This window comes from Drosophila takahashii, chromosome X, assembly GCF_030179915.1.
Source record: "Drosophila takahashii strain IR98-3 E-12201 chromosome X, DtakHiC1v2, whole genome shotgun sequence".
NCBI classification, from domain to species: domain Eukaryota; kingdom Metazoa; phylum Arthropoda; class Insecta; order Diptera; family Drosophilidae; genus Drosophila; species Drosophila takahashii.
The window spans coordinates 8,860,080-8,887,578 of record NC_091683.1 but is presented as its reverse complement, the minus strand read 5'-3'; the positions used below and the strand labels follow the sequence as shown (position 1 = coordinate 8,887,578).

The 27,499-nt window shown below is 37.9% G+C and overlaps 2 protein-coding genes and 1 long non-coding RNA gene across 3 annotated transcripts in view; 2 read left to right on the top strand and 1 right to left on the bottom strand.

Moving 5' to 3' along the window:
• The window catches only part of LOC138913831 (uncharacterized), a 62,828-nt gene extending 38,828 nt beyond the window's left edge, over nt 1-24,000 (bottom strand). The window contains exon 1 of the long non-coding RNA XR_011419698.1: nt 23,734-24,000. This is a non-coding gene — a long non-coding RNA (uncharacterized lncRNA). The remainder of the gene's footprint in view (nt 1-23,733) is intronic.
• Nucleotides 12,261-22,786, top strand: Hk (potassium voltage-gated channel subfamily A regulatory beta subunit hyperkinetic). Its single transcript, XM_017157371.3, is given in 7 exon segments — nt 12,261-13,161; nt 14,248-14,294; nt 15,626-15,944; nt 16,289-16,416; nt 16,623-16,960; nt 17,256-17,474; nt 17,889-22,786. Coding segments are annotated over 7 exon segments (2,640 nt in total). The 5' UTR covers nt 12,261-12,676; the 3' UTR covers nt 18,993-22,786.
• Nucleotides 24,001-26,037: 2,037 nt separating the features above from the next.
• LOC108068019 (loricrin) lies at nt 26,038-27,279 on the top strand. Its single transcript, XM_017157359.2, has 2 exons — nt 26,038-26,043; nt 26,114-27,279. The coding sequence occupies exons 1-2, from the start codon at nt 26,038-26,040 to the stop codon at nt 27,071-27,073; spliced, it is 966 nt and encodes a 321-aa protein (XP_017012848.2). The 3' UTR covers nt 27,074-27,279.
• The last annotated feature ends 220 nt before the right edge of the window (nt 27,280-27,499 follow it).

Genomic DNA, 27,499 nt, shown 5'->3' with positions numbered 1-27,499 from the left:
TCTCATCATCTGCAGCAGCAGCAGCAGCGACAGCACTTGCATCTGCAGCAGCAGCACCTGCAACACCAACAGCAGCAGCAGCAACAACAGTCAACGGGCAGCGGCAGCAGCAACACCCCAGTGACTCCAAAGTTACAGACACCGCCCCCCGATCGATCGCTGCCCCCCGCCTTCCGCAGTCGCTCCATCGAGCGGGAGATCCTCTACGAGCGGAAGCGATTCTCTCAGCCGGAAGCCGGCGAGATCAAGGTTTTTTGTATCACTAACCACCTACCCACCAATAACCCAATAACCCCAGCAATCCAACCCATTTGCACCTTTCTTTTTTAGAAGGTGGACAAAAGAGTTGGTTTAGTCTCCAATCGGAATACTAACTTGATTTTTTCTTCCACTAATTTCCTTAAAATATTTAAAATTATTTAAGCTATTCAAATTGCTTAAACTGAAACATTTAAAACCTGTGTACACTTAATAGAATTATTTAGTATTATTATTGCTTGTTAAGAATATTGTTAGAAACAATTTAATAAATGGATTTGGTAGACAATATTATTTGTTTCTTAATAATGATCTATTTTGTATTTCTATAATTTTTAATGCTAAATACAAATTAAATCATAGTTATGTTCCTTATATTATTTGTATTATGATATCTAAGATAATTATTTCTTGTTTAGATTATTTTATAAAATGTTTAAAACAATTATTTTTAGTAGACAATATTGTTATGTTTGTTTTTAATGAGTTTTTATATTTTTTGCAAGTAAAATGTAACTTTAATAAAGTAATTTCAAAGTATATTTCCAAATATTTAAAAAATAAATGTTATTATTTTGTATATTTCACTGATCGAAAAGCTAAAGATAAACCGCTTTTGTCCACCTCTTTTGTGATGAACTATAAACTAAATTTACTCTCTTTCGGGAACTCATCTTGCACAGGAGCTCGATAGTACGACATCATCATCGTCCACGCAGCAGACCTTCCCTGGCAGCGCAGTCGGGGCGGGCAGAGCGTCGACAGCGGCAGCGGCGGTATCCGGGAGCGGAAGCGGGACAGCGGTTGGGGGAACAGGAGCGGGAGCGGGACAAACGACGACATTGGCGGGGCCGCCGGCAACGGCCGCAGCTGCCACAGCTGCGATCATCCCGATTCTGCCGCTCGGCGTTGCCACGCTGCGCGATGATTCTACCGAGTCCGAGCAGTCCGTGACCTGTGCGCACAACCAGCTCGATGCCTACCACCGCATCATGTGAGTACTAATCATCCTATCTATATAAACTAATAGGTCACTTAAACAAAGCATTAATACATAAATCCCCCAATCACTGGGGTTAAAAATGAAAGAAAAGTGGGTATTCAAAAAGTATGCAACTAAAATTGCGCCACCGATACAAAGAACCAAATGGAATATATATATAGTAGTATTCTATCATTTATAAACCATTTAAGAATCGTATATAAAAAGGTATACAAAAGCTTAATAATTGTATTTGTACATGTTTTTAAATAATTCACCAAGCAAGAATCGGTTTTTCTTTAATTTTTGTTTAAATATGTTTGAAAACATAATTTTTCAAATTTAATGACCTTTTTTCTCAGAATCCTTGTATAAATTCTGATATCAATTGTGGAAGAAAACCAAAATCAGTAGAAACATGAATACCTGTTTGAAATTTTAACTGTAAACCCATTTTATCTTCTTAAACATCCTGAAATATATTCTCCCTTTTACACACAACAATTTATCAGAAACTCAGTAGCGTGGAAAGGCAGTAAAAAGTGGGATAAGAGTGTCACTCTATTAAAATAAACCATGTTTGTGTGTTGATTTTATGAGCTCTTAAATGTAAAATCATGGCCCCAGACTCGAATTTTACATCCTTCGTTCATCGATAAAGGGCAAATTTATTTATTATTTCTGCGATCTGGTGCACTTATTTCTTTAATGTCTTTGACAATTGAAATTCGTTGTAGCTGAGGATATTTTCATCTTTAAAACTTCGAAGTAAAAAGAGTACATTTAATGAATTCCAATTATTTTCCATGTGGGTAAATATTTGAATGCCTTCTGCGGCGCTTGTTATTTAAGGGTGTCGGCAAAAGTCTGTAATTATACGGAACCCGGTTTATTTGCATTTTCCTTGGGCTTGCATCATTTAAACTGCGTTCCGCGGCATTAAATCAGACAGCCTTTCTCTTTGCGAACTCTCCGCCTCTCCCTCTCGCGAAAAGCTTGCAAAGCCGCTTTTCCCAAGCTTATATATGACAAAAAACAGAGATTTTCTTGGCACAATAGTTTGGATGACTCATACAATTAAATAAAACAAGAATGCATTCAAGAAAGTTTTTGCAAAAGTTCGAAACAATTCGGGGAAGTGCACTTAACCCTGAAAAGTATGCTTCGAAAGTTGCATGTAGAGAACGTGTAGGAGGCGTGTAAAAAATCTCAGGGAAATCAAGTATACGCCATGCTAGCCCAGTGGTCAGCTGAAAGTGCATGCCCACAGATGGCGCCCACGTGCAGTGTGAAAAGATGCATTTTGTATTCATTTCAATACATATTCATTTAAATAACAATTTTATAGATTTCACTACAGACATTTAAAATATAACAAAATTAAATAAATTATATTTATTTGTTTTAAGAATTTACCAATTTATACTAATTGTTTCTAAGTTTGCTAGTTTTATTTTTGTATATTTTATATTCGCTTATCTGTCAGACATATTAAACTAAATCTATTATTTGTCAATAGATCTCCTAGATATCTTTTTTTTCTAATGACTCTAGATTTTAGGATGAATTCAGAATGTCAAGCCCACGTACGTAATCATTATGCAAGCACTTTGATAGCCTCGAACTTGATGGGAAAATTAGCAAATAACATGCTTTTGCGTTGGCCTCAAATTAAAATGGTTAATTTTTCATGAAGGCCAAGTCATTAATCGACCAGCCACGTATGAACCACCTCCCTTCCCCCTTTCCGCCCTCCTGCCGGCACACAGGTGCATTTCCGAATGTTTGTACCCCCGGCACTGGGGCCCCATTGTGTTTGATTTGGCACAGCCTGCAGTCTGCAGTCCACAGTTCCGGCAATCGGATCGAAATTGAGGCATTTCCCTCGGCCCCATCTTATATTTATGTGCAGAGCGAAATCCAAAAGGCAATCAATTACCGTAAGTAAGTGACTTTTAATTGCCACGGGCCCAGCGAATTAAGTTTTAGCCCACACATCGAGCGCCAAGTAATATTCTTTAATATTCCAACGCAGTTGTCTCTAAATATAAATATAAATATATATGTGGAAGAGCTGGGGTGTTTTCTATGGCCTTTGGCAAATGACTTCTTTGCACTTATCCATTATTCATTATTATCCGGGCGCCATTTGTGCAATATTTGGATTCGTTCCAGCCCGCTTCCCAGGCCAATGCATTAGTACATGGTCGTTGATTCCGATCAAGATATTAAAAGGGTGCTTTAAAGAGAGTGCTTAACTTAAAGTCGTATGGGATTTTCTTTTATAATTATTTAAAGTAAGTACAACATTGTAGGAACCAAACAGAAATATGTTGGAATATTTACATTTAAAGGGGGGAATCATTTTTTTTAATTCAGAAACTTTAATATAAATAACTTTAAAAAACTTATAACAAAGCATAAAATGTTAACATTTATTTAGGCTGTTCGACATTCTACAATTTCTATGTATAATTCAGGCCACGATTTTGGTTGCACTCAAAGTGAATTTATATTGCCTACTTAAGAGGGCAGCTAGGGAGTTCCTGGAGTCTGGAGTCTGTGTGGTGCAGAGTAACTTTAAAGATGAGTACTTATAGGGTATTTATGTGCCAGTCACAACCACATACACGTACACACACATGCACGTGTGTGCAGCATATAAACGAGAGTACATACATGCATTTTTACCCATTTTAGCCATTTTACCAGAAGGAAAGAGGGAAAGGCCATGTAGGCCCCAGAGCATAAGCCGAAAAGGCAATCTCGTAAAAAACACGCACTTCCATCCATCTGTAGTACTACTACACACACACACATACAGCCAACACACACTTAAAAACAGACACTCACACACACACACACACTGGCTCTTTTACACTCCCACATGGAGAATAAAGAAACATGCCGGGCCAATTTGCAACCGCAAAAGAAGAATACTTCGGGGAGGGGGGTACCGAAGAGATAGGGAGAATACAGAGAAAGCGAGACAAGGATACAATGAAAGAAAGAGAGGGGCAGACGGGCGGAGATGGCGGCTTTTTGAACTGGGACACGTGCGTTTAGGCCAAAATTCACCACAAAAACAGAGAGCAGCCGAAAAAAGCTCAGATGCTCAAAAATTGCGCGCGCTGGCTCTCTCACTCTCTCTCTCTCTGTCCCTCTCTCTTTCTCTGCCGCTTTCTTCTGCCCTTTCTCTTTCCCAAAAAGTCTTTAAAAATTTAAACACAGCGCGGAATCGCTCTAATAATTAATAGAAACATGGCCTTTCAGTAAAAAGATACTTATAGAAATGCTCTTGCTTTAATCTCAGCTACAAACCGAATTAAAAAAATGTTATTATATTTTTAAATACAAATCTATTCTTATATAAACCATATAAATTATATATCTCTTGTAGGGTATTCATAATTCGACCATTCAGTCCGCTCATATTTTATTTTCGTTTTGTTGTTTCTCTGCTGTTTCCTTCGGTTTGCAAATAACACGTGCATTTGTCGTAACTGTCGCCCGCCCTCCGCCCATCGTCCTTCGCCACCCACCTAGCCGCCCACCACCCCGAAATTGTCGTCTCCCTCTTTCGCCTACGAATCAGCTTGCTCTCCGTCTCTTTCGCCGATTTTCCTCTGCCATCTGAGCTGCCAGCTTTTGCTGTCCAAAACTCGCTAGCCAATTGATAAAAAATATTTATTTATTTTATTACGTTTCTATTTTAAAATAATTGTTAACTTTTATATAAAATTTCTGTAAATATTTTAAATTAAAACCCAATTAACAAAATATCATTATTTTATTCAAAAAATTTCCCTTCATTTTCTTATATGATCCTAGACTTTTTTTGAGTAGAGGACTACCTAAGATTTATATTACTTTTGTCTATAAACATAATAGCTTTTAAGTTATATTTTAAAATTTTCCAATATTTTTTATTTATATAAGATCTTCAGATGTTTTGACTACAATAGGAATATTTTTTTAAAATTCCATTTTAAATACTTTTGAGATCGAATCCTTTTATGATCACATGTCCTAGAAAATAGCCAAGCTATTCAGATCTGGCACAAAAGTTTTGCTTTGGGTTTTCGCACTGTTTTGCCATTTCTGGTTGTCGGCTGGTTGTTTCGCCTGTTTTGCCAGTTTGCATTTTCCGATTTCGGCAGCGAGGCCGAAAAAAGTCGTGTATGCTGCTCGGCGATTGAGATAGTGAGCAAGTGAGCAAGTGAGCGAGTGAGCGAGTGAACGAATGAACAACTGAGCGAATGAGCGGTGGAAGTTCTGGTCTTCATTGCGGTGTTACGTGTTTCGCGTGTCAGACGCTTCGGTTCGCGTCGCGCGCGTTCCGTTGGCGGCGACTTTTTGGGCGAGATTATTTAATAACAATTTATAAATAATTGTAAAGCTCAAGAGGAAACAAAACAAAAAGCAAAAAAAAAAGAAAACAACTGTGCGAAAATTTCTGTTGTTTTGCTTACATCTGTATTTTTTTTTTAGTTTGTTTGTCTAGTGCCAAAAAATACAAAAATATGTGCTGTGCACATAAATATGCTTATAAATCTTGGCTGTCAAAGGAAAAGGAGGCGGAGGGAGCGGTGGGAGGGGACGGGGGCGGAGTGGGCGGGGAGAAGGTCGAATCAACTATTTTGTTGCGCTCGCCGTTAGCAGTACCGTTACATGTGCTGGCGTGTGTAAACATTGCCGTTACATACGGCAGCCATATTGTTGATGCACACATAACGCATACGCAACGTGGAACGTGGAGCCAACTTCCGGCCAAATCAGCACTTCTATTTTTTATTTGGAAATTTTAAAGTGCATTTCCGGAGTCTTAACTTACTAAAAACCAAGTGATTGTGCGTGTAAGATGAATATGAAATAATTTCTAGTCAATAGCTTATCTTGGCTTTTGTATAAACAAATTTACAAAATTATTTACTATATACGTACCTACATTTATTTTGAGATAGAAAGAAGCAAAATTTAGTGCATTTCTAAATTTTTAAGTGCTTTTCGAGACCCTCGTTCGTCAATCAATTTCGAATTTATTGTTGATACTCAAGTGAATTTGCCTTTTTATATTTTTTTTAAGTGACTATAAGTGTGTGGTTAAAAAATATGTATTTTCATTAAATTGATACATTAAATAATAATTTATTTAATCATCTTTTTAAGCCAGTGAATGTGCTTTTAATATATTTAGATATATCTACATATGTATTGGATACTTCTAAGGCATATCTGCATTGTAGGCAGATTTGGGTTAGTTTTCTCCATTCCACTTGGCCAACACACACAGACACACCGACACAGAGGCCCTGCAGAGGAGGATACCGTTATAAACAAAAGGCAGGCCAACATCTGTGCCAAAGCATTTCCCATTTCCCATGTGTGTTTTTGGGCGATTGCGATGGTGCGACTGTTTGTTCGGCTCCTACATACTATACTATATATATAATATATATATATGTGTGTGTGTCAACGCTCTAATTTTCTGGCTGCCTTTTCAATGGGGAAAACTCACTCACACTCTCGCAGGCGGAACAGAGCACAAATAGCGGGAAAAGCCCACAGAAATTCCGGCTGGCAGAATCATAAACCGAATTAAATACACAAAAATCCAAAAAAAAATTGGTTCAATAACTCCGCGTGCCGGACTTTAATGTCGTGTGAATTGCATTCGATTCGGTGGCACAAACGGCAACAGCAACAGGAAAAAATTGTGTTTAGTAAGTAATTATCCAGTCACGCCACTGGTCCTGTTTTTTTTTTTAGCGGCAGTGTGAGTGCGGTAGGTTGAGCTTGTATCGATAAGACCGCTTTACCACAACAAAACCTGAAAGGAGCTACAGTGGAACTTCTATAAACCTTCAATCAAAATTTAAGAAAACATTTGCATTATTTCTATAAAATATTTTAAAGATTATTTAAAATGTTGAACTAAGGTATGGTGCTTCAGTATATTAAAACAAAAATTATATATATATTTTATAGTTAAAAAAAAACAAAATTTAATTTTTCTGATAGGCTAAAACGAACTCTGCATTTTTTATTATTAATGACTCCTAAATAATTTTAACCTTTAGCAAATTTGTGCAGTTATTATAAACTTTACCTTTTAGGTCTCAATTTAAATTCTTAGATCATATTTACAGTAAACTGAATCCCGCTGCTAAGAGCTAAAGTTAATTTTTTTAAATAGATGATGGGAAGATATAGTAAATGCATTTTTAAAAATATTTTGCCAAGAATTCTCGTGATTCTGATAATGAGAAGAAGCTAATCTAGAAATTTATAATCAGCTTAAGCATTATTTGTTCTTTTTAATGCTAGCGTTTTTAAATGTAACAGTATAATTTTAAAATATTTTAAATTTTTTCGGTGGTTTGAACGACACACACTGTGGATGTATAAAAATCGCTGATGGGGCAGTGGGTAGTGGTTATGGGTTGAATCCTTGCCTTGCCCCTGGGTTTGGGTCTAACCTTGTTGAATCGACTCAACTCAACTCCGCCCCCCTGGCCCTGATGGGAATATAATGCAGCCAAGATTTGGGAATGGGATGGGGATATGGGGATGGGGGAATCCCCAGGAGGGACTTTGACTTTGGATTCGTGTGAGAAATGTAATTCCAATATGACATGCCACGTGTCACCCGATCTGTTCGCTGATATGGGGACATGGAAAATAGAAAATAGGCAATTGCATAAGCTTGTGTGGGCTGGGATTTACGGAATCGGAATGGGAATCGGAATCCCATGAGATGGGGGTAAAGCTTAAAATTGATTGTCACATTTATTAATTGAATTGAATCCGTTTAAGTCGCAGCTTAAATCGTCAGTCAGCTTGGTCAGTGTGTGTTCATTTATTTTGGATTAAAGATCTTGGGGTTAAGATTAAAATAAAATTTTATTTGCATTTAAAAGCTGGCTGTTGAAGCAATTTGGTTAGACTTTAACCCATTGTCGGCATGAAACATGAAATGTGGCAGGCCTATATCCGTTCTTCGGTATCCCGTATCCTGTTTCCGGGCTTCCTGTTGCCTGCTTCCTGTTTTCAAAGAGCCAACCATCCATCCTTCACCTAATCGATTAGCGAAGGCCCCATGCACTTTGCCCAAAAATTGCGAGACTCGAAAGGCCCCCGGAATCCATAACCATAACCATATATATCCATATAATCGTATCCGTAGGCCGGTCAACGCGTCAGTGGGTCACGGTTCTCCCTCTCCCTCTCTCCCTCTTTCCCGCTCTGGGGTCACCGGGGAAAAAGAGCCGAAAAAGAGAGAGAGGGAGAGAAAATGGAGAGCGAGTCGTTCCGCCGGAGAGGAATGCGGCATATCGACCGGTGTTGGTGTCACGCCATGCTGCGGTTGTTCGGAAAAAAAAACAAGAAAACACTACAGAGAAAAATACAAAAAAAAATAGGGAAAAAAGGAAAACACACACACACATGCATAACTCATATGCACATGTGTGTGTATTATATATTTATTTTATTATTTGCACTTTTCGGATACGTGCTGTGTGCCAAAAAGGCAGAAAGGAATACCAAATACCAAAGCAATTTGTTGTTGCTGCTGCTGCTGCCATAGGCATGGCAGGTCCTTTGAGATACACTTACAGCGCACGCACACAGCTAAGCCGGGAAAAGCGAGGAAAAGCCCGCACACACACACACACACACACACATGCATGTTGTAGTTGCAGTTGCAGTTGCATTCAAGGTTGCTCCGTGGATGATGTTGCAGCGTAGGACTAGAAAGTAGCAGGCAAGTGGCTCAAATTGGATTTTTCCCTATGCCTCCTCTTCCTCCGCCTTTTCCTCACTTCTTGGCCACTCAGTTTTCCCAGATCCAACCCTCCCCCCTCCTTTTTCTTGTGGCCCACATAATTAGGAACCAGAGGCTGACACTGTAAACCAGTTGTCTTTTGTGGCTGCCATAAGCTTGTAAACAGCTTACAGACGCCTGGCCTTCGCCTGAAACTATACAGGAAAAAAAGACAGAAAAAAAAAGAAAACAAAAAAACACTGAAAATGGGAAAAACACATTTTCCAATTCGTGCACGAGTCAAGGTCGCCGCAACAGCAACAGCAAAATGCCAGTGAAAAAGCGGCAAAAGATAATCGGCAATGATGCGATTTTAAGTGCAGACAGCCAAGTGTCAGCAGAAATCAAACCAAAGGGGTTAAGGGAAAATATCGGGAAAAACAACGAGAACACTAAAAAACAAAGCCATGAGAACTGATTTGACACACGTGTGATGGCCAAATGGCAAGCTGATGAAATGGCAATAAATGCATTTTCCTTGTTTCCATTCGATTCGGATTCGCACGGCAAAAGCAAACCAAACGAAACCAAAATCCAAACCATTCAAATTGACTGCACGCCACGCCGATTTTCAGGCATTAAATATGCATTTCAATGTCAAAGTTAGGTATTCATTTATTCCGAGATCAAAAGACACTGAACAGGGGTAATAATGTCAAAGTTTACGATTTTTCACAATTTATTATTGATACTCAGGTCGTGTAATTTGGGCAGCTAATTATTATAGTTTTTGGTTTTGTAAATCAAAAGAAGAAGGTTTTTTTATTTCTGTTTATGAATCATGGGTTTTATGGGGTTTAAATTAGATTTACTTGATTTTTTTTTTTATAAAAATGAAGGGACTTTTTTATTAAAATCGAACCACTTTTTAAATTCGAAAAATTTTTTAAATACAATTTAGAATAAAATTTAAAAAACCAAATATACATTTTTTTATTTTCTTTTTCTTTTTTTTTTTTATGTTGAACTTTTATGGTTTGGCTTATAAACTATGCACAAACAATTCATCCATAGTAAATCGTTTAATCAACCTAATCAATTGATCTGTGATATGTGTTTTCTTGATGGCGTAACCCCCATTTAGCTCATCGGGTCAGAGTGCTTGTGACCTGCTCCGATTATCTTTGCCTCTTGCCACGCCCACTTGGGGCGTAATCGGGTTTAGCAAGGATAACAAGGATAACGAACGAATGTTTGTGTGTGTGTGTGTGCGACACCTGACTAAAAGTTTAATTTGCAGATTAGCCTCCTCTTCAGTCCCTCGAGAACTGACACCTTTTCCTTCACATATACATATATAGCTATTTGTATATAGATATTTGTATTTATTTTCGTATGCCCAGTCAACTGTCATTGTGGCCTAGAAATGGAAAAGTTTGCGGCTGCCTCTCGAAACTTTTCACCGAGATGCAGCTTAAAAATGGTCATTGATCCCTGGGAAGTAGGCTGTACTGCAAAAGGAGTAGGATATAAATGTACAGACACTTTTTATGCAAGTACACTAGAAATTATAAATTAAAAAATAGGAAAAGATGTGATTTAAATTTTAAAATGTTTTAAAAAATATATATTTATCTTTTTTATAATTAAATTAAATTATCTCAAACAAATAAAAACATTTTATCGGTGTTAAAATAATCTATAAATCTAATAATTGTTCAAATGCAACCGTTTAAAGAAAAACAAAAATCTTGAGATACACTTTTAATTCTATTACTTTAGGCAGAAAACCCTGTTGGCCAGTGTAATCAAGGCCCCTGTCCCTGGTGCCCTGAATTTAGCTACCTGTGGAGGTGTCAGTTTTATTGTGTAAACCGTTGCATAAACGTCAAAAGTTAGTTTGCGAAAAGGAAAGGGAAATGCAGGGGAAAGGCGGGCGCAAATTGTGCCTTGTTCTTGGTTTTGTACTTGTTCTTGTTGTGGTGTCAAATACACCGGTCGTGGTGAAAAGCTGTCTCTCTATCTTTCTCACTTTCTCTCTATTCGACTAGCCCCCAACCTCCCCTCCTTCCTTGATTTTCCCCGAGGAAAATAATGCATTTTCCAAATTGATCACGCTAATGAAGACAGAAAAGCTGTCTGACCGATTCTGAATCATTGTCAAGGTTAATCTATAATTAACCTTCGATAGTGGGAAATCAAAAAGAGCCGCCCTCGCTACATTTACGGATATAGATACATTCGTATCTGTCTTTTGGCACGAGGCGGATTAAATGAACCGGCGGCGAGCTAAAATTAAAAGCCATCAAATTTTCTATTTATGTGAGCTGCGTTATTTTTGCGTTAACGCAAAGTAGTCGCTCAAAATAAGATAAATAGGATGTATATAATTTCATTTTTAATTAAAAAAAATATTTTACTTTGCAACTGCAATTAATATTATAATTGAATCATGAAAGTAGTATTCAAAAAAATATTAATATTATTTTATTAAGATGCGAATTTTTGGTTAGGGCGGTTTTGCTATATGAAAATGTTCCATATTTCAAAAAACCATTTTCGAGACACCACAATGGATGTCCGAAAGTAGATGTATAACAAGATCAGATCGTGCTAATAAATTGGCAGGTGGTTCCATTTATCAGCCAAGTGGACGTGAAATTTACGGTCGGAATATTCCCATTCTCAATTCTCTCACCCGCTTTTTCGCTGAGTGTGGTGAAAAGCTTATTCTCTTTCTTCCCCCACTCTCTCTGTGAAAAAAAACGTTGTTTATTTTTTTGCCTTGTTTCGGCTTCTTAATTATTGTGACAAAACTTTCGGCAAAAGTTTCGATCAAGTTTTTTGTATTTTTTGGCAAACAAATTCAAGCGATAAGAATAAGTTTTTGAATTAACATCTTCCACAGTGACAAGAATATATAAACATTTATCGGACTGGACTTTGCCTTAAAACTATGCTATTTAGAAAACAAAGTCCCTTGTGATTTGTAGTCCAGTCTTAGTAGTATAATCGAAATAAAATTAACAAATGCAGAAAGTGACATGAAAACAAAAGAACTTGAAAATAAAAATATATGTGGGTTTATTAAAGGAAATACTTTGAAATAAAGACAATATTTCAAAGTAAATAAATCAATAAACGGTGAAACATTGAATGGAATTTTTATGAAAAATAAAGAAAACATTTATTTAAAAACTAACAAAGTTAAAGGAAAATTTAAAGAAATTAAAGAAATACAACATTTTAAAATTAAATCATTAAAACGTTTTAGAACTGGAAACTAACAAAAAGAGAAAAACTTTAAAAACACTAGAAACTTTTAAAGTTATTTATAAATTTAAATAGCTGAACAAATAGTTAAATCAATAGAAGACATTTTAATAGAGAACAAATATAAAAAAGAAAATTAAATTTCAATTATAAAAGACATAAATAAACAAATAGAAGAAACCTACAAACAATTTAAATAGAAATCCAATGCCTAAAAAAATGAATTACAATATAAATGAATGTAAACCTACAAACACACCAACTAAATAGATATAAAGTAAGTGCAAATCTAGAATGAACAAAATGGCGTCCAATAGTGTCTAAAATACAAATAAAAACCATAGACGAAAAAAAACAATAAATAATAAATAAGAAAAAGTGCAAATAAAAAATAAACAATGTCCATGGCATTATGCAATTTAAATGGCGACGGCAGCGCGGCGCAGTCGGCGTCCCAGTCGCAGTCGCCGGCGGCCGCGGCAGCGCCGTCGCTCGCCCACTCGCACTCGCACACGCTGCAGCAGGAGAGCACGCCGCTGCTTTTGGGCCACGACCAGGGCAGCGCTGCGGCCGAGGGCAGCGGCAGCGGAGGCGGCGGCGCTGACGTCATCGACGGAACGGTAACTTCTATAGAAATCGCCGGCGATCCTGCTGCCGTACCGTCGCTGCCTCTGCCGGCGTCGCTGCCAACGCAGCAGCCGACGCCGCCGCCGCTGCTAATGGCGCTGCCCGCCAACCTAAACTTCGTAACGGGACCCACGACACAGCAACTAATGATTGGCAATGGCGCCGTCGGCGTTATTCCCTCGACCAATGACAACAATAACAACAACAACAATGTGGACAATACTAGCGACGAATCGAACCCGGTCACCATTTACAGGTATAAAAGTCGAAAGGTTTCGAAAGTTTCCTACTTATAATTGGAATAGGGAAGGCCCTGCTCGACCTCTGCCGCCACACATACAATATACACCTGCAAATTACTCACACAAATAGGCGACAAAATGCGGAAAAAATAATACACAAAAAAAGTTAATCAAGAGTGGTTTGAAATCATCTATAAAGGTGCTCAAAAATAGACAACATTTTTCTACAAATAATCAATATTTTAGCCTAAACAATGGGTACAATGCTCCAAATATGGATTGTCATACCATTCTGAACTCGTGGTTAAATTTCCAATCGATTGGCATTTAAACCTGGACATTTTATTTTTTTGTCATTTTACGTAAAAAATCATGATGTACCCCCTTAAAAAAAATTGAAAATTCGCGAAAATTTTATTTTTTCAAGATCACTCGGAAAGTGTAATGGAATTATATATAAGGTCGTTAGTTGTCCAAAACAGTGCGTACTTATGATTTGCCACAATTTTTGGTCAAGTTACTGCAAAAATAGTTTAAACAAAGTTTGATTTTTACCCCAAAGACACAACATGATTTTCTAAGTATTGTTCGAAATCAGCAAGAATGTAAAGGGGATTGGTTGGCCATTCAAATGGATATTTAAAAAAATCCAAACACGAATCCATAATAATCTGACAATGCCATAACATGGCCAACTGGTTGTATACGTGATATTTTTAAAAAGGCAGAAATATTTAGTTGGACAAAAAAGGGTTGTTTATTATTTTCCATTACATTATTAAAATCTTAGGAATAAAATACAAATTCGGTTAGCTTACTAAATACAAAATTCAAACAGTACAACGCGGCGTATGCGTAATTTAACAAGGCATATTACGTATACGTGCCCAAATAGTTTTGTTAGAAAAATATTTTTTTTTGTAAAAACTAAATTATTTATTAAATATTTAACTTATTGCCAATTATAAAAATATAATTCCAATATAATTTTTTTAAACAAATTGATATAAGTAATATGCAATATTCTATATTTTTTCAAGGGACTTTCCACGATCTATTGACGATATCCTAATCCCGTTTGCATTTATCTTTCCTTGCAGGTGCCGGGCTCCCATTGCGTCACTCGACTGTATGGAGGAGTTCAGTGGTACGGGCGGTCATCTTGATTTCGGTATCAAATTTCTCACTATCATATAGGCTTATCATTTATGTTTACCGTTTATTGTCGATTGTTTCGACTTTGAATTTTTCGATTGTTTTCGATTGCCTGCCTCTGCATGCTACCACATACAAGCAAGTATCGCTTGCTTCAAAATAGCCCAAGTAAATGAAATATATACCTCTACTCTATATGTATTGTATATTGTACAAAGAACAGAACCCTAAACTAAACTAAAGCGCACTCCGCAATCAATGTACTTGTGTAGTAGTTCGGCTGTCGGTAATTGTTGGTTTTGTTTAGCGAATTAAGGCGAGGACCTCTCGACTGAGGGCCAAAACATGCAATTCGAGCTGTAATTTATTTTATTCATTTTGTAAGGAAAAACAACTCTACCCCCGCGAACCACCTGCCACAATCACGCAACCAAAAAGAACAAAAAAAAACAAAAGTACGAGAGTACAAAAAAGAAAAACACGCACCGGACACACGCACTTTTCATGAGGAGGAAAGAGAAAAAGCTGGGGGACAGGAAAAACCAACGGAAAAATGTCACTTTTGTTTATTCATGTTCATTGCATGCCGCGCTCTTTGTATTTTTCATACACTCTCCTCCGAGGCTGTTTCAATTAGTTAATTGAAAAAAACATTAAACCTTAAACACGGTTTTTGTTTTTGAGGGCCAAATAAACAGATTTTTAAAGTCTTTTTTTGAGTTAGGTTTTTTTACTTTTTACTGAAAATTAAAACATTAAATAACATTTACTTAGGAAAACTATATATTAGTCGTATTACTTGCAGTGAGGTTCTTTTATTTGTATTACAATAATTTATATTTATTTTAAATTAAATTACATTTACTAAGAAACATTTTCTATAATTTTATATAATAAAGAAATAATTACTTTTAATCATTTTGATTGCTTAAAAAAGTTAAACCTTTTACAGAGGGCAAAGTTCTCCTTGCGGTGCTTCAAACATTTTTTCCACCCTTAATTTTAGTCTATGGTTCTTAGAGTAGAGTATTGGCACTTCGTCACCCTGATTTAGCCAGGCTTTTATTGTGGCATTGCGTTTGTGTTGTTACTGTTGCGTTGCTGTTGGTTTTTGCACGTTTTTCCCGGCACTTTGAAAGCCCCTTTAACCACCAAATAAATGACGACAAAAAAAAAGGTTTCTCACTAAACGGAACGCACATTTTTCGCCCCGAAAAAAAAACCCGAAACCGAAATGTTTCATTTCCATGCCGCCAACTGAACACTCGACCACTTGAAATCCGACCGCGATGACCGTCTACCTGGGCATTCCGCTGGGAGCAGGCCGTTCGATCAGCCTGGGCTCCAATCCGGCGCTCCCCCTGCGCCATGGCTCCACGCCGACGCCGGGGCTGCGGTACAAGAATCTCGGCAAGAGCGGCCTCCGGATCTCCAACGTGGGCCTCGGCACCTGGCCGGTCTTCTCGCCCGGCGTCAGCGATGACCAGGCGGAGGCCATCCTCAAGCTGGCCATCGAGAGCGGCATCAACCTGTTCGACATCTCGGAGGCGCACTCGGAGACGGAGATCGGCAAGATCCTGCAGCGGGCGGGCTGGAAGCGGACCGCCTACGTCATCACCACAAAGGTCTACTGGAGCACCAAGTGAGTGGGGGGTTCTAAAATATCCTTATTCAATGTCAGGGAATTTTTGGGGATTTTTAAAAATTATTCTTCAGCTTGCTAACAGCCAAGTTCTTATGTCCCTTAAATCCCTAATTATTTTCCTGTGCCTCTGCATCATAAGATTTATGCTTACTAATATTTATTTAAAATTTATAGACTTATTTTAATTCCTACAAAAGTTAAAATTTTTAATTTGTAAAGTTTTGTTTTAAAAGAAATTATGGAACCCCGTTAGCTAACCTCAGTTTTATCAACTCTATTGTTTATGATTTTTTTCTCATTTTATTTTCAAACAAATAATGTTATTAAACAAATATTCTCAGGTCCGAGGAACGGGGTCTTTCCCGAAAACACATAATCGAGTGCGTTAGAGCCAGTTTGCAGCGATTGCAGCTGCAGTACATAGATATCGTCATCATCCACAAGGCAGACCCCATGTGTCCCATGGAGGGTAAGCTATCTGAACTTATCAGTAGATTATTACAAAATATAAATATTTAACCCGCAAGAAAGAAAAATATTTTTAACCACAATTAATACTTAAAATTATTTGAAATCTATTGAATATATAATATATAATATAAATTAAAAGGGGATTTATAAATCCCAAGAAGCTTTGCATATTTTGTAAACTCTGTTTCATTTCCTTGCCAGAAGTGGTGCGCGCCATGAGCTACGTGATACAGCAGGGCTGGGCAATGTACTGGGGCACCGCCAGGTGGAGCCAGGTGGAGATCATGGAGGCGTACACCAACTGCCGCCAGTTCAACTGCATCACGCCGATCGTCGAGCAGTCCGAGTACCATATGTTCTGTCGCGAAAAGTGCGAGCTCTACCTGCCGGAGATGTACAACAAGATCGGCGTGGGCCTCATGGCCTGGGGCCCACTTTCGATGGCACTGAGCGACACCCAGAACGGCGACAAGCTTTTCCTGCCCAAGGGATCCTTCAAGACGAAGAGCTTCTCATGGACCGAGGACGAGATCAACCGCAATGTGAGTAGTAAATAAAAGTGAAAGATTTATGGAATAATTTAAAAACTATGAATTAATATAAAAAAGAGAGAAAACGCTACTAAGCTAGAGAGTGCGAGGGAGATAAAGTTATGCAAATAATAAATTAACTGCTTGCACTGCTTGCATTTATTTAATAGCTCATAACTTTTTAGTGAATGGTCCGATTTTAAAATGCTCTTTTAAATTTCGATAGATATGAATAAGCACAACAAATGGCATTTACACTTTTTTCCCCTTTAGTTTTTAACCACTATTTTATTGCAATTATTTTCAGGCCGCTCTGTCGCCGCAGGGCAGTTGGGGCAAGGATCGCATTGAGGAGGGGCGCCGCCACTGCGACCGCCTCCGCGACCTTGCCGCCCTCGCCGAGAAGCTGGGCTGCAGCCCCACCCAACTGTCGATCGCCTGGTCGCTGAAACACGAGCCTGTCCAGTGTCTGCTGCTGGGCGCCACCTCGGCCGAGCAGCTCCACCAGAGTCTGCAGTCGTTGCAGGTGAATATATGCCATTAAATTGAGTTATTTTGGGTTAAACAATACAAAAATTTAAAAAATTTTAAAAGCTTAAGAAAAGTAAATAAATTTATAACTTCAAATTGAATAAGCTAAAAAAAAAATCCCTTTATAAAATTATTTTTTTGAAATATTGAAAAAAGTGGTAGCTACCCATAATGTCTTCAATTATTGACTAATTATCATGGACTATTTTGTGCAGTAATAATCAGCAATTAAAAACTTAACAAATATTTAAAAAGGTTAAGAAAAATATAAATTCCGTGCCTCAACTAAAAAAGCTAACAAAATCCATTTTTAAAAATATTTGAAAATAGTGTAAAGTTTAAGTTGTTCAGTAATTATTATGAATTATTTTATTCGACATTTTCTTTTCCCATTTTTCCCCAAAAATAGTTGCTGCCGCGTCTCTCCTCGAGCGTCATGCTGGAGCTGGAGAGGATCCTGGAGAACAAGCCGGTGCGGCCGCCGATGATCTCGACGCTGGCGCTCCGGTGACAATCAGCGTGCCCGCAGGGGCCGCTCAGCCTGAGCGGCGGCGGACCCTGCGGCGCCGATTCGCCCAAGCACGAGGATGAGGCCTTCATCGAGGAGGTGGACGCTGCCAAGGATGCTGCCAAGCAGGGCTTCTGCCTCATCCAGTGACGAAAGGAGTCCTTAGATAACGATAATAAATTTTTGAAAGTGATTAGCAGTAAAACTAGCCTAAGTAGCAATACCATGACGACAACAATAAGCAAGCAGGAGCAGCAGCAGCAGCAGCAGCAACATGTGCAACAGCAACAGCAACAACAGCAACCTTTGCTCACCAGCGATTCGGTAGCTCTACCCATCGCAGCTGACCTCCAGTTCGACACCCTGAATAATAACAACAATAACAATAACAACGGCAGTCCGGTGGATCAGTCAGTGGCTCCCTCTAGCGATGAGCCCCAGAAGCGTCGCTCCCTGCTCAACTTCAAGTCCCTGGACTTTCACATAAAGTCCCTTTACAGCGGACTGAGGAGTCACTCGGGCTCAGGATCGGGAACTACTCCTCCCAGCCTCCAGGCGAACAGCTCGATTCCAGCGGTGGATGCTCAGACACAGCGAAGGATGCCTTATTTGCGGGTGGAGAGTGTAGATCCCGAGGAGCAGCGAGGACCGGTGATCCATTCGGGACACTCTCCCAGCTTTCTCTCACCCTACAGCGGAGGAGGAGGAGGCGGAGGAGCAGGAGGAGCTGTTAGCCTCCAGTTGCCCTCGGCTGATGGAGGAACCATTAGGAGATCCTCCACTTCGGATATAGTTAATTGCAAGAGGGGAGGGGGATCAGGGGGTGCCGCCTCTGCCCAGGACAGCCGAAGGCCCAGCACATCGGATTTGCTCAGGAAGGCAAGGGAGCGAAAGGGCAGTGAGGCCCGAATGGGCAGGAGTGTCTCCCACAGTGGGCTAACTAGAGGAGGACCCGGCGGCGGAGGCGGTGGCCTGGGGGGCAGAAGAACCAGCATGGCCTTCTAGGAAGAAAGGGTGGATATTTAAGCAAGGCGAAGAAAGAAAAAAACTGTTGATCAAATCTGAATCAGAAATAGGCTGACTAAATGGCGCTTATGAATTTTTATCTAGTAAAAAGAAAAAAAAGAAAACCCAAAAAAAAATAGAGCAGCTATTAAGGAACGACTTTTTTGTGGATCTATTATCATTATGATTATAATATGGTTACTATAATTGCGCCTCGAAAAGAACTAAAGTTAGTAGACAAAAAACTAAAAACAACAAGTAATGAACAGAAACAGAAACGTAACATTTCATCTCTCTATTAAACTCTGTATCTCTCTCTCCCCCCAGCAATTTAACATATATATATACCCACTATATATATTTAAAGAACCCCCAAACTTTTATGACAATATTAGAACCTAACTATCGTGTACTATCGTTAACTATCGCCTGGCAAAAGCTCTAAAACTAACCTGCGTTCTGGCCCCAAAACAAAGAAAACAAAAAACGAAGCAAGATCAAGATCCATTTATATCATCTTACTGTGAGAGTTCATATCAAGCGAAAAACAAAGGATGCCCTCGAAATATGGGTATAGCAATGAAGACGTCTTTTTGATTAATCGATTAGTAGATGACTTAACGAGTGTTAAACGATTGTTAACGATAAAGGCGAGCGATTAGCGATTAAAGATTACGATAAACGATAACGCAAAGGAAAATTCAAGTCGGATAATGAAATTTTAGCTAAATGAAAAGCAAAAAAAAATAAAACAAAATATGAAGAAAAACTCAAGTGAAAAACAAGAAACAATTCAAATCAAATCTTATTATATAGACATTACTAGCATTATGTAGTTAAATGATAACAATTCAAGCGAAATTTTTTTAAATCAACAAACGAAAAACAAAGCAAATGCCTTTCATAACAGCAACAACAACAAGAAAACAACAAAAAAGTTTATATTTTAAATATATGCAGTATATATATAGATATACACAAACACACACACACATATGTGAAGATAAAAACGAAAGCGATGAAATAAAACAAAGCAGCAACAAATTGTTATTAATTAATTGTAGTCCATTGTCCCAATGGCCCATATATCCCATATTTCATATAAGCGAAAACAAAAACAAAAACACCAATATAGCAATATGTAGGTTATACATACATACATATAGAGGAGTTCCCGAAACACCCTCCCGAATACCATGTATTTTACCATCATTATCGAGTACACAACATATATAAAGTCTTTCTCACATACGGACTGTGATTTCATATAAAAAGTAAAAGTAATAGTAAACGTAAAAGTAAACAATTAATTATTATATCTAACCTAATGTAATTAGAGGCTAAGTTCATTCGAGAGATCTCGCAGATAGTAACACACACACATAGACATACAGATAAACACACACACACCGCCCCCAAATTAATAGGTAATTTTTGAAAAACTGTTGGAAAACAGATCCATAAATAGCAATTTTCAAATCGAATGGCATTATATACTCTACTCTACAATTAAATAACCAAATGCGATTGCCTTAATAACGAATAATACAACACAGGATCAGGATCAGATCAGATCAGATCAGATCAGATCGGATATAACCCAGTCGGGGGCCGGTTTCCTCAAACTTCAGTTACAGATCGGAATACATTATATTCACACGCATCCATTCGCATATTTATTCCCCGCACTGTTGCTTGAGAAATCGTCCCGCGCCGAGAAATAAGATATATATATTTATTGGTTTAGCTCCTTCAGATCACTCACAGAATATATATATACATATATATATGTATTTAGGGAGTACTTATATATATGAGAGTAATTGCATTTTTTAGTAAGTAGTTAATCCGTCCTCAACAAACGGCTAACCAAATGATGCAAAAAAAAAAATGAAGGCGCTGCTTAAACTGAAAACCAAAAGCCCAATTTCGAAAGTATTTTTAAAATCTTCTGCCTAAAGGATATCATTCTTATATCATTTAGAATTCACTTATATAGATTGAGACCTTTTAGATTCCAAAGCATTGTTATTTAAAGGTTGTGATATTAATATTCTAGAACCTTTTTTAATTGAAAAATTGCTGAAAAAATCAAATACATATCTACAAATGAGCAAATTATGTTTATTTGAAACATTATCATGAGTTGAGCTCACTAAATTGAATATTGTAAAATTAGAGATCTGCTTTAAATCTGGTTTAGAAATATTATTGAGTATTATAAAATAAATATTCTTTAAATATCACTAAATTATTTGCTTAAAATTTAAGCTTCCAAAATTATTAATAGTTAAATGTCAATTTTGCATAAACCTTAATGCGAAGTACAAAACGCTTGTCAAAAAGATATTTACAATGGTATTCCAGAGGATTTTAAAATGTTCTTTTTTTTTTGTACCCAAATTAGGTGTTCAATACCAACCGGCTAAATGGTTAATCAATGAACAAGCAGCGCCTATCGATAGATCCAATCATCAATTGTGGCCACGCCCCCTACTAAGAAAGAAAGAAACAGCCACAACGTGTGAACCGGAAAGCAATAATTCAAAATAATGCTGAAAAAAGTTCAACTAACAAATTGATGTACATAAACAACAACTAAACAAAAACACCAACAACAAAATGAGAATGAAAATGAAAAGCACATACACACAGTTGCATTATGATTAATTAATTTTAGTCTGTTGTTATCGCAATTATTATCACGATTATTATGATTACGATTATTATTAACACGTAGCTAGTAAAATCGAATGAGAATCAGCAATTTATATGCCTAAGCCTGAAAGTAACCAAAAATACACTCACACACACTCATGCCGTTAAAGTTAAACACACACACACAGGAAAATACACTGAAAAAATACAAAGGATAATGGAAGCAAATGCAGCAAACAAAAGCAAAAGCAAAAACGTAACGGAAAGTATTAGGAAGCAGAGAAGAAGAAGCGTAGCGATTAAATCTAGTCAACAAATTTTACTTTACACCAAACCAGAAATATTTATAACAATTGCAATAACTAAACGAGGAGCGATATTATGGAGGAGGCGTATATAAAATAATATATCTTAAAATTATTTTCTTATCGAAACTGGCAATAATAAATATTAATATTAACTTAAACAACTAAATAATTATATTATACACGCGCGAGAACTTCGTAAGTTAACTTCGCATAGATGAAACATTTTGGACGGGTCATTAAAAGCCAAAAACACTCGAAACACACACGCACTCAGTACCAGTACACTGAGAGAAAAGCTCGCTTACACACACACACTTGATTTCAAATTAAGTCCACGCCAAGCGTTAACACACAAACACACACACATAATAGCACACACCTACACACACATGAAATCAGCTTTACTTTAGATTTTCGAATAATTAATTGCAGGGTTGTCGCCTAGGGTTGCTTAGAAATGGGTGGGAAAATCCAATTCGAATTCAGATTCAGACGCTTGCATATAGCCCTAGATAAGAAAATATATACAGAGTACATTAACAAGCAATACTGCAATAAAGAGCTCGTATTATTTCGCTAAGTTACTAGAAAACCAAATAATAAATAACAGACGAACCTCTCGATTAAACGTACGTATGAAATTCAATGCGAATTATCGCTTGATGATGAGGGCAAATTGTTTACATTTCACTTTAAAAAACCACATTCAATACTAATATTTCGAAAAGCTAATTAAAATAAGTTATAACAATAACGAAGAACAACAATGAACAGCAAAGAGCAAACACAGCTAAAATACTGAAAAATTATATAAAAATACAAACTCTTATCTTTCAAACCAAACGATTTGTGTGTTTTTCACTACAAGATGGTATGATATTGGGGAAAAACAATTACCAATCTTCAGTTTGGCCCTCTTGAGATAACGTAAGTACTTTGGTGACCCCAAAATCACTTTCGAATATACATTAATATGTTAAGTTTCATTAAGTTTCTCTTTTAATTACCAATATAAAAATGTTATTGGTTTTAGAACTTGGATCCATTTTTATATAACAATATTTTAAGGGATTGCCAAAAGGTGACCCAAAAATGCACTTCTAGAAAGCATAACTGACCAAAACCTGAAAATGTTTAGTGAAATTCTCTACTTATAGAAACCCATAATGATTACCATATATGATTTGAGTTTATGTAAGATATTTTTCACCAAACCAATAAATTTTAGTTACTCTAAATTACAAATTCTTCGCTCTGTCATCACAGCGCGTTGGCATGTGAAAAGCTATAGCTTAAAGGGAATTTTTGGTCAAAAAACATTTCAATCGACACATTTAAATAGATATGACATATCGTAAACCACATTTTTGAGTTGCATAAGCCAATTCCGGTCCACGCGGGCCCCGTCCATTGATCAGTTGGCCACTATTTGCACACACCACGTCAAATCAGTCGCATTATGGTGATTCCATTCCGATTACCATTCAGATTCAGAGAGCTCCGTATTCGGACTCTGGGAACCTCGGGAAGCGACGGCCTGCCCCAACACAAGATGCTTTGACACCCAGCGGACGGACAACAAACAACACTTGAGGCCCCACTGTAAAAACAACAACAGCGAGGTGATAAAATTCCAATCGCCTCGAAATGCACAGTGTAGCCTCAATAAAATATATTATATTGTAACTAAAATACTTAGATATATTTGCAATAATATATCATATCAATGTAGCAGCTTTAAATAAAAATTTATTAAATTATCAAATGTTACTAACCTTATCTTTATCGCACAAATATAAAGTGATGTATTCAGGTTATTGCCAATAAACGTTGGGGCCATTATAAAATGTTTAAGCAAATGGTTTGCAAGCACTTAATTATTTTTTATTTTGTACGATCACAATCTTCCGGTTTTAATGCCTCCAAAAATGTTTGTAACCATCCATTAGGCCATGGTCTATGGTCAATTAATAATTTCGTTTGATCTACAGAAGTTCAACTGTAATTTAGATATTTTTTCTTCTTTAGCCATTTAAGCGAAACTGAAACTAAAAACCGAAAAACGTGCTGGTAACGGGTCATCGGCAAAACGAGAGATCGAGCGCGAAAGAGATGGCACTAGTATATGTAGAGGCTGCGCATGCGCAACAGCGCGCATTAAATAATTTATACAAAAATGCACAGAAAATTAACAAATTTGAAAACGATGTTGCATGATATAATAATCCGGCTGCCTGGGATTCCGAGATGCCAATCCACCACGATCACTTCCACTGGCCCTTCCCAGCCCAAAATTTCTGTTGCAATATAAGCATATACACTGGGAGAAAAAGTGTGAATATTCCATCTAATGGTTTGCTTAGTTTTTGAAGGTCATAAACTTTGTTTTCTACAAATATTATTTTAAATAAACAAATTATTCGAAATAGTATATTGAAATTATAAAAAAAGCTCTATAAATGATAATATTCTGTTTTAATAATTATATACTTTTCACGATTATCATAACGATTTAAATGCAACAAATAAACTAAGATGAGGAAGGTATAACACTTCATAAAGCTAATATTTAATGCAAATATTCAAAAAATATTATTTTGATTTTAATTTTTTTTAAATAATTTGAAAAATTTTGAATTATAATTTCCTAATTTCTAATTACGTGTATTTATTTATTTTTTATTTTCAGTGTAAGCACCGAACCGTTCAAATCGATAATCATATGCAAAAAGCCGGTCAGTTGGTTGCGGTGACTTGACCTACGACGCACCTCCTCCGTTCCGTCGTCTCGGGAGCGGAGCGCATCTGCTTAAGCTTTAACTGGTTAAATAGTGTTATCCGCTTGAGTTTGTTATTGTTATTATGTTACTATTACTATTGCTGTTTTTGTTTTTGTTTTTCGCTGCTTGTCCGCCGGCGATTTGTTTTTGTTTGTGTTGCCTACGATTTGGGCAGTTGAAGAAATAGATTGAATACAGGGTGCTTCTTTTACTATTTAGTTCGGAACTTTAAAATACTTTCTTAGGTGTACATATAGAAAGCACACATTTAAAGCTTATTACTTGAACTACCGTTATTTTGTATGTATATCAAATGCTTGAACTTGTAATCCATTAATCATGTTTTAAGATTTTTCTACTTTGTTTTGGGGCTGGGGGTGGCTTATTAGTGGAAGTGATTCTTAAGATCTAAAAATACACAAGAAACACCGATAACTTTTGGCTTATTACGCGACGCGATGTTCATTAGATCACTTGTAAACTGGAACTACATACATAACTACGGTAAGCTTATCTTAGAAGCTCCAGAGCGGAGTGGAGACTTGTGGGGGAGAGTTGGAAGGGGAAAGTCGAAAGAAGAGAGTCGTAGAGGCGAGCGAAGGGAGAGGAAGAGCGAGAGAGATCTAGGAATCTTTGGAATCACTTCCAATTTGGAAGTCAAATTGTTCTACTCAACAAGTTGATATGATTTATGTATGTATAAGATGATATATTATATGATATGATATATTATATGAAATGATATATTATGTAAAATGATATTATATGATCAGCTAGTACTTTAAGTCCCATTAATAGTTCTTAGTTTTGTAAACATCCCTAACATCTTATAAATAAATTAGTAAATATATTATAGGTAGGTATTATACGACATGATATTATATTAAAATAGGATCTAATATTATTCAGTGCAAGGTCACAACATAATCTTTTGAAAGCCGTTTTCTAATGATATAGTAAGTGGGTTCCCTTAACAAACACCCTGTACCTTCCCATTCATCTCGGATCTCAGGTGAGTTACAAGAGCAGCATTTCGGTTTTTGGTTTTGGGTTTTCGGCAGGTGAGATGAGATTCCGCCGCATCGATGGCTCTCCGCCGCCGCTGACGTCACGGGCTGGCTCATCTAACGGCGTTTCTTCTTCTTCCAGCGGATCTCCGGCGGAACTCTTGTATAAAAACGTTGGATCCGCTGGAGAGCGGCATCATTCGCTGACAGGGAACAGTTCGACGCACAGGTGTCGTCTTCGATTCCATTTTTTTTTTCGAAATTCAAAAACCGAGTTTTTTAAACGACGAAAATGAAGGTGAGTTTTGGATGGTCGCCGTGGATTGTGGATTACCAGTTGGATTACATTGGATTACTTTTGCAATTAGGTCTTTATCTGCCTGTTGGCCACCATCTGCGCCTGCAATGCCACCTTCCTGTCCTTTTTGGGTGGCGGAGGAGGAGGAGGATTGGGAGGCGGATTGGGAGGAGGCAGCAAGACCACCTATAATGTGATAGCCACGCCCAGTTCGGGAGGCGGTGGAGGTTATGGCTACGCCCAGGGACATGGCGGCCATGGACACGGAGCAGGAGGAGGCTCCTCGCAGATCATCAAGGTGATTCTGCAGGAGGGTCAGGGCTATAGCAACGCCGGAGGATCAGGAGGAGGTTACAGTCATGGTTATGCCCAGCAGGAGCATCATCATCAGCAGGCCCAGATCTACAAGATCATCGAGCAACAGGCTCCGGCTCCAGTTGCTCCCGCTCCCGCTCCCATTCCCATTCCCATCTCGATTCCCGCCCCTGCTCCCGTGGCTCCCATTGCCTATCATGCGTCTAGTGGAGCATCCTCTGGCTACTCCTACGGCCAGGGTCACTCTTACGGGCAGAGCTATGCCGCCGGTCATGGTTATGGAGGAGCGTCCGCCTCCTTCGATGCCCAGCAGTTCAACGCCATCCTGCCGCAGATCCTCCAGCTGGTGCTGCAGGAGGACTCCTTTGGCGGTGGAATCGGTGGCTCCTCCGCCGCCAATGTGGCCGACATCAATGGCCAGCTGATCAATGCCTACGGCTCCAAGGGCAAGGCCATCATCCTGAAGGCCGACCAGGCGCAGGGCGACTTCTTCAAGAGCGGTCATGTCGTGCAGCGCGGCACTTTGAAGGTGATGCGTGTCCAGGAGCAGCAGCAGCAGCAGTCGCAAGGTGGCTCCAAGGGCGGCTGGGGTGCAGGTGGATCCTCTTCCGGTGGCTGGAGCTCCGGAGGAGGCTCCTCTTCCGGCGGCTGGAGCTCCGGAGGAGGCTCATCTTCCGGCGGCTGGAGCTCAGGCGGCTCCTCTTCCGCCTGGTAAATGCACTGCATCCCCAGTTATCCCTAGTTAGTTAGACCAAATGAATTGCCTTTTTTTTTCGCTATCCTCTATTCTATCGTTATGTATTTTTTTTCCTAGGCTAATCCTTCACAGTCATTATCGAAATTATCAACCACGAAAAAAAGATCAACAAAACATCCATCATTATTAACCTAAATTATTTGTTAATAAACAATTTGAAACAATTTAAAGTGTTTTATTTATTTATAATAATAATAATAATAATAATAATATTTATTTATGAAATCTAAAAGAAACATTATAATCCTTTGTTTCAGGGCTGAAGAACTTCCAAGTCCACTTATATAAATTTAAAAAAATAATATTGAGTTAAGTAATAATTAAAAAGTAATAAAGTTCGAGTCACAAAATTTTCCCATAATTATTTCCAAATAAACGATTATT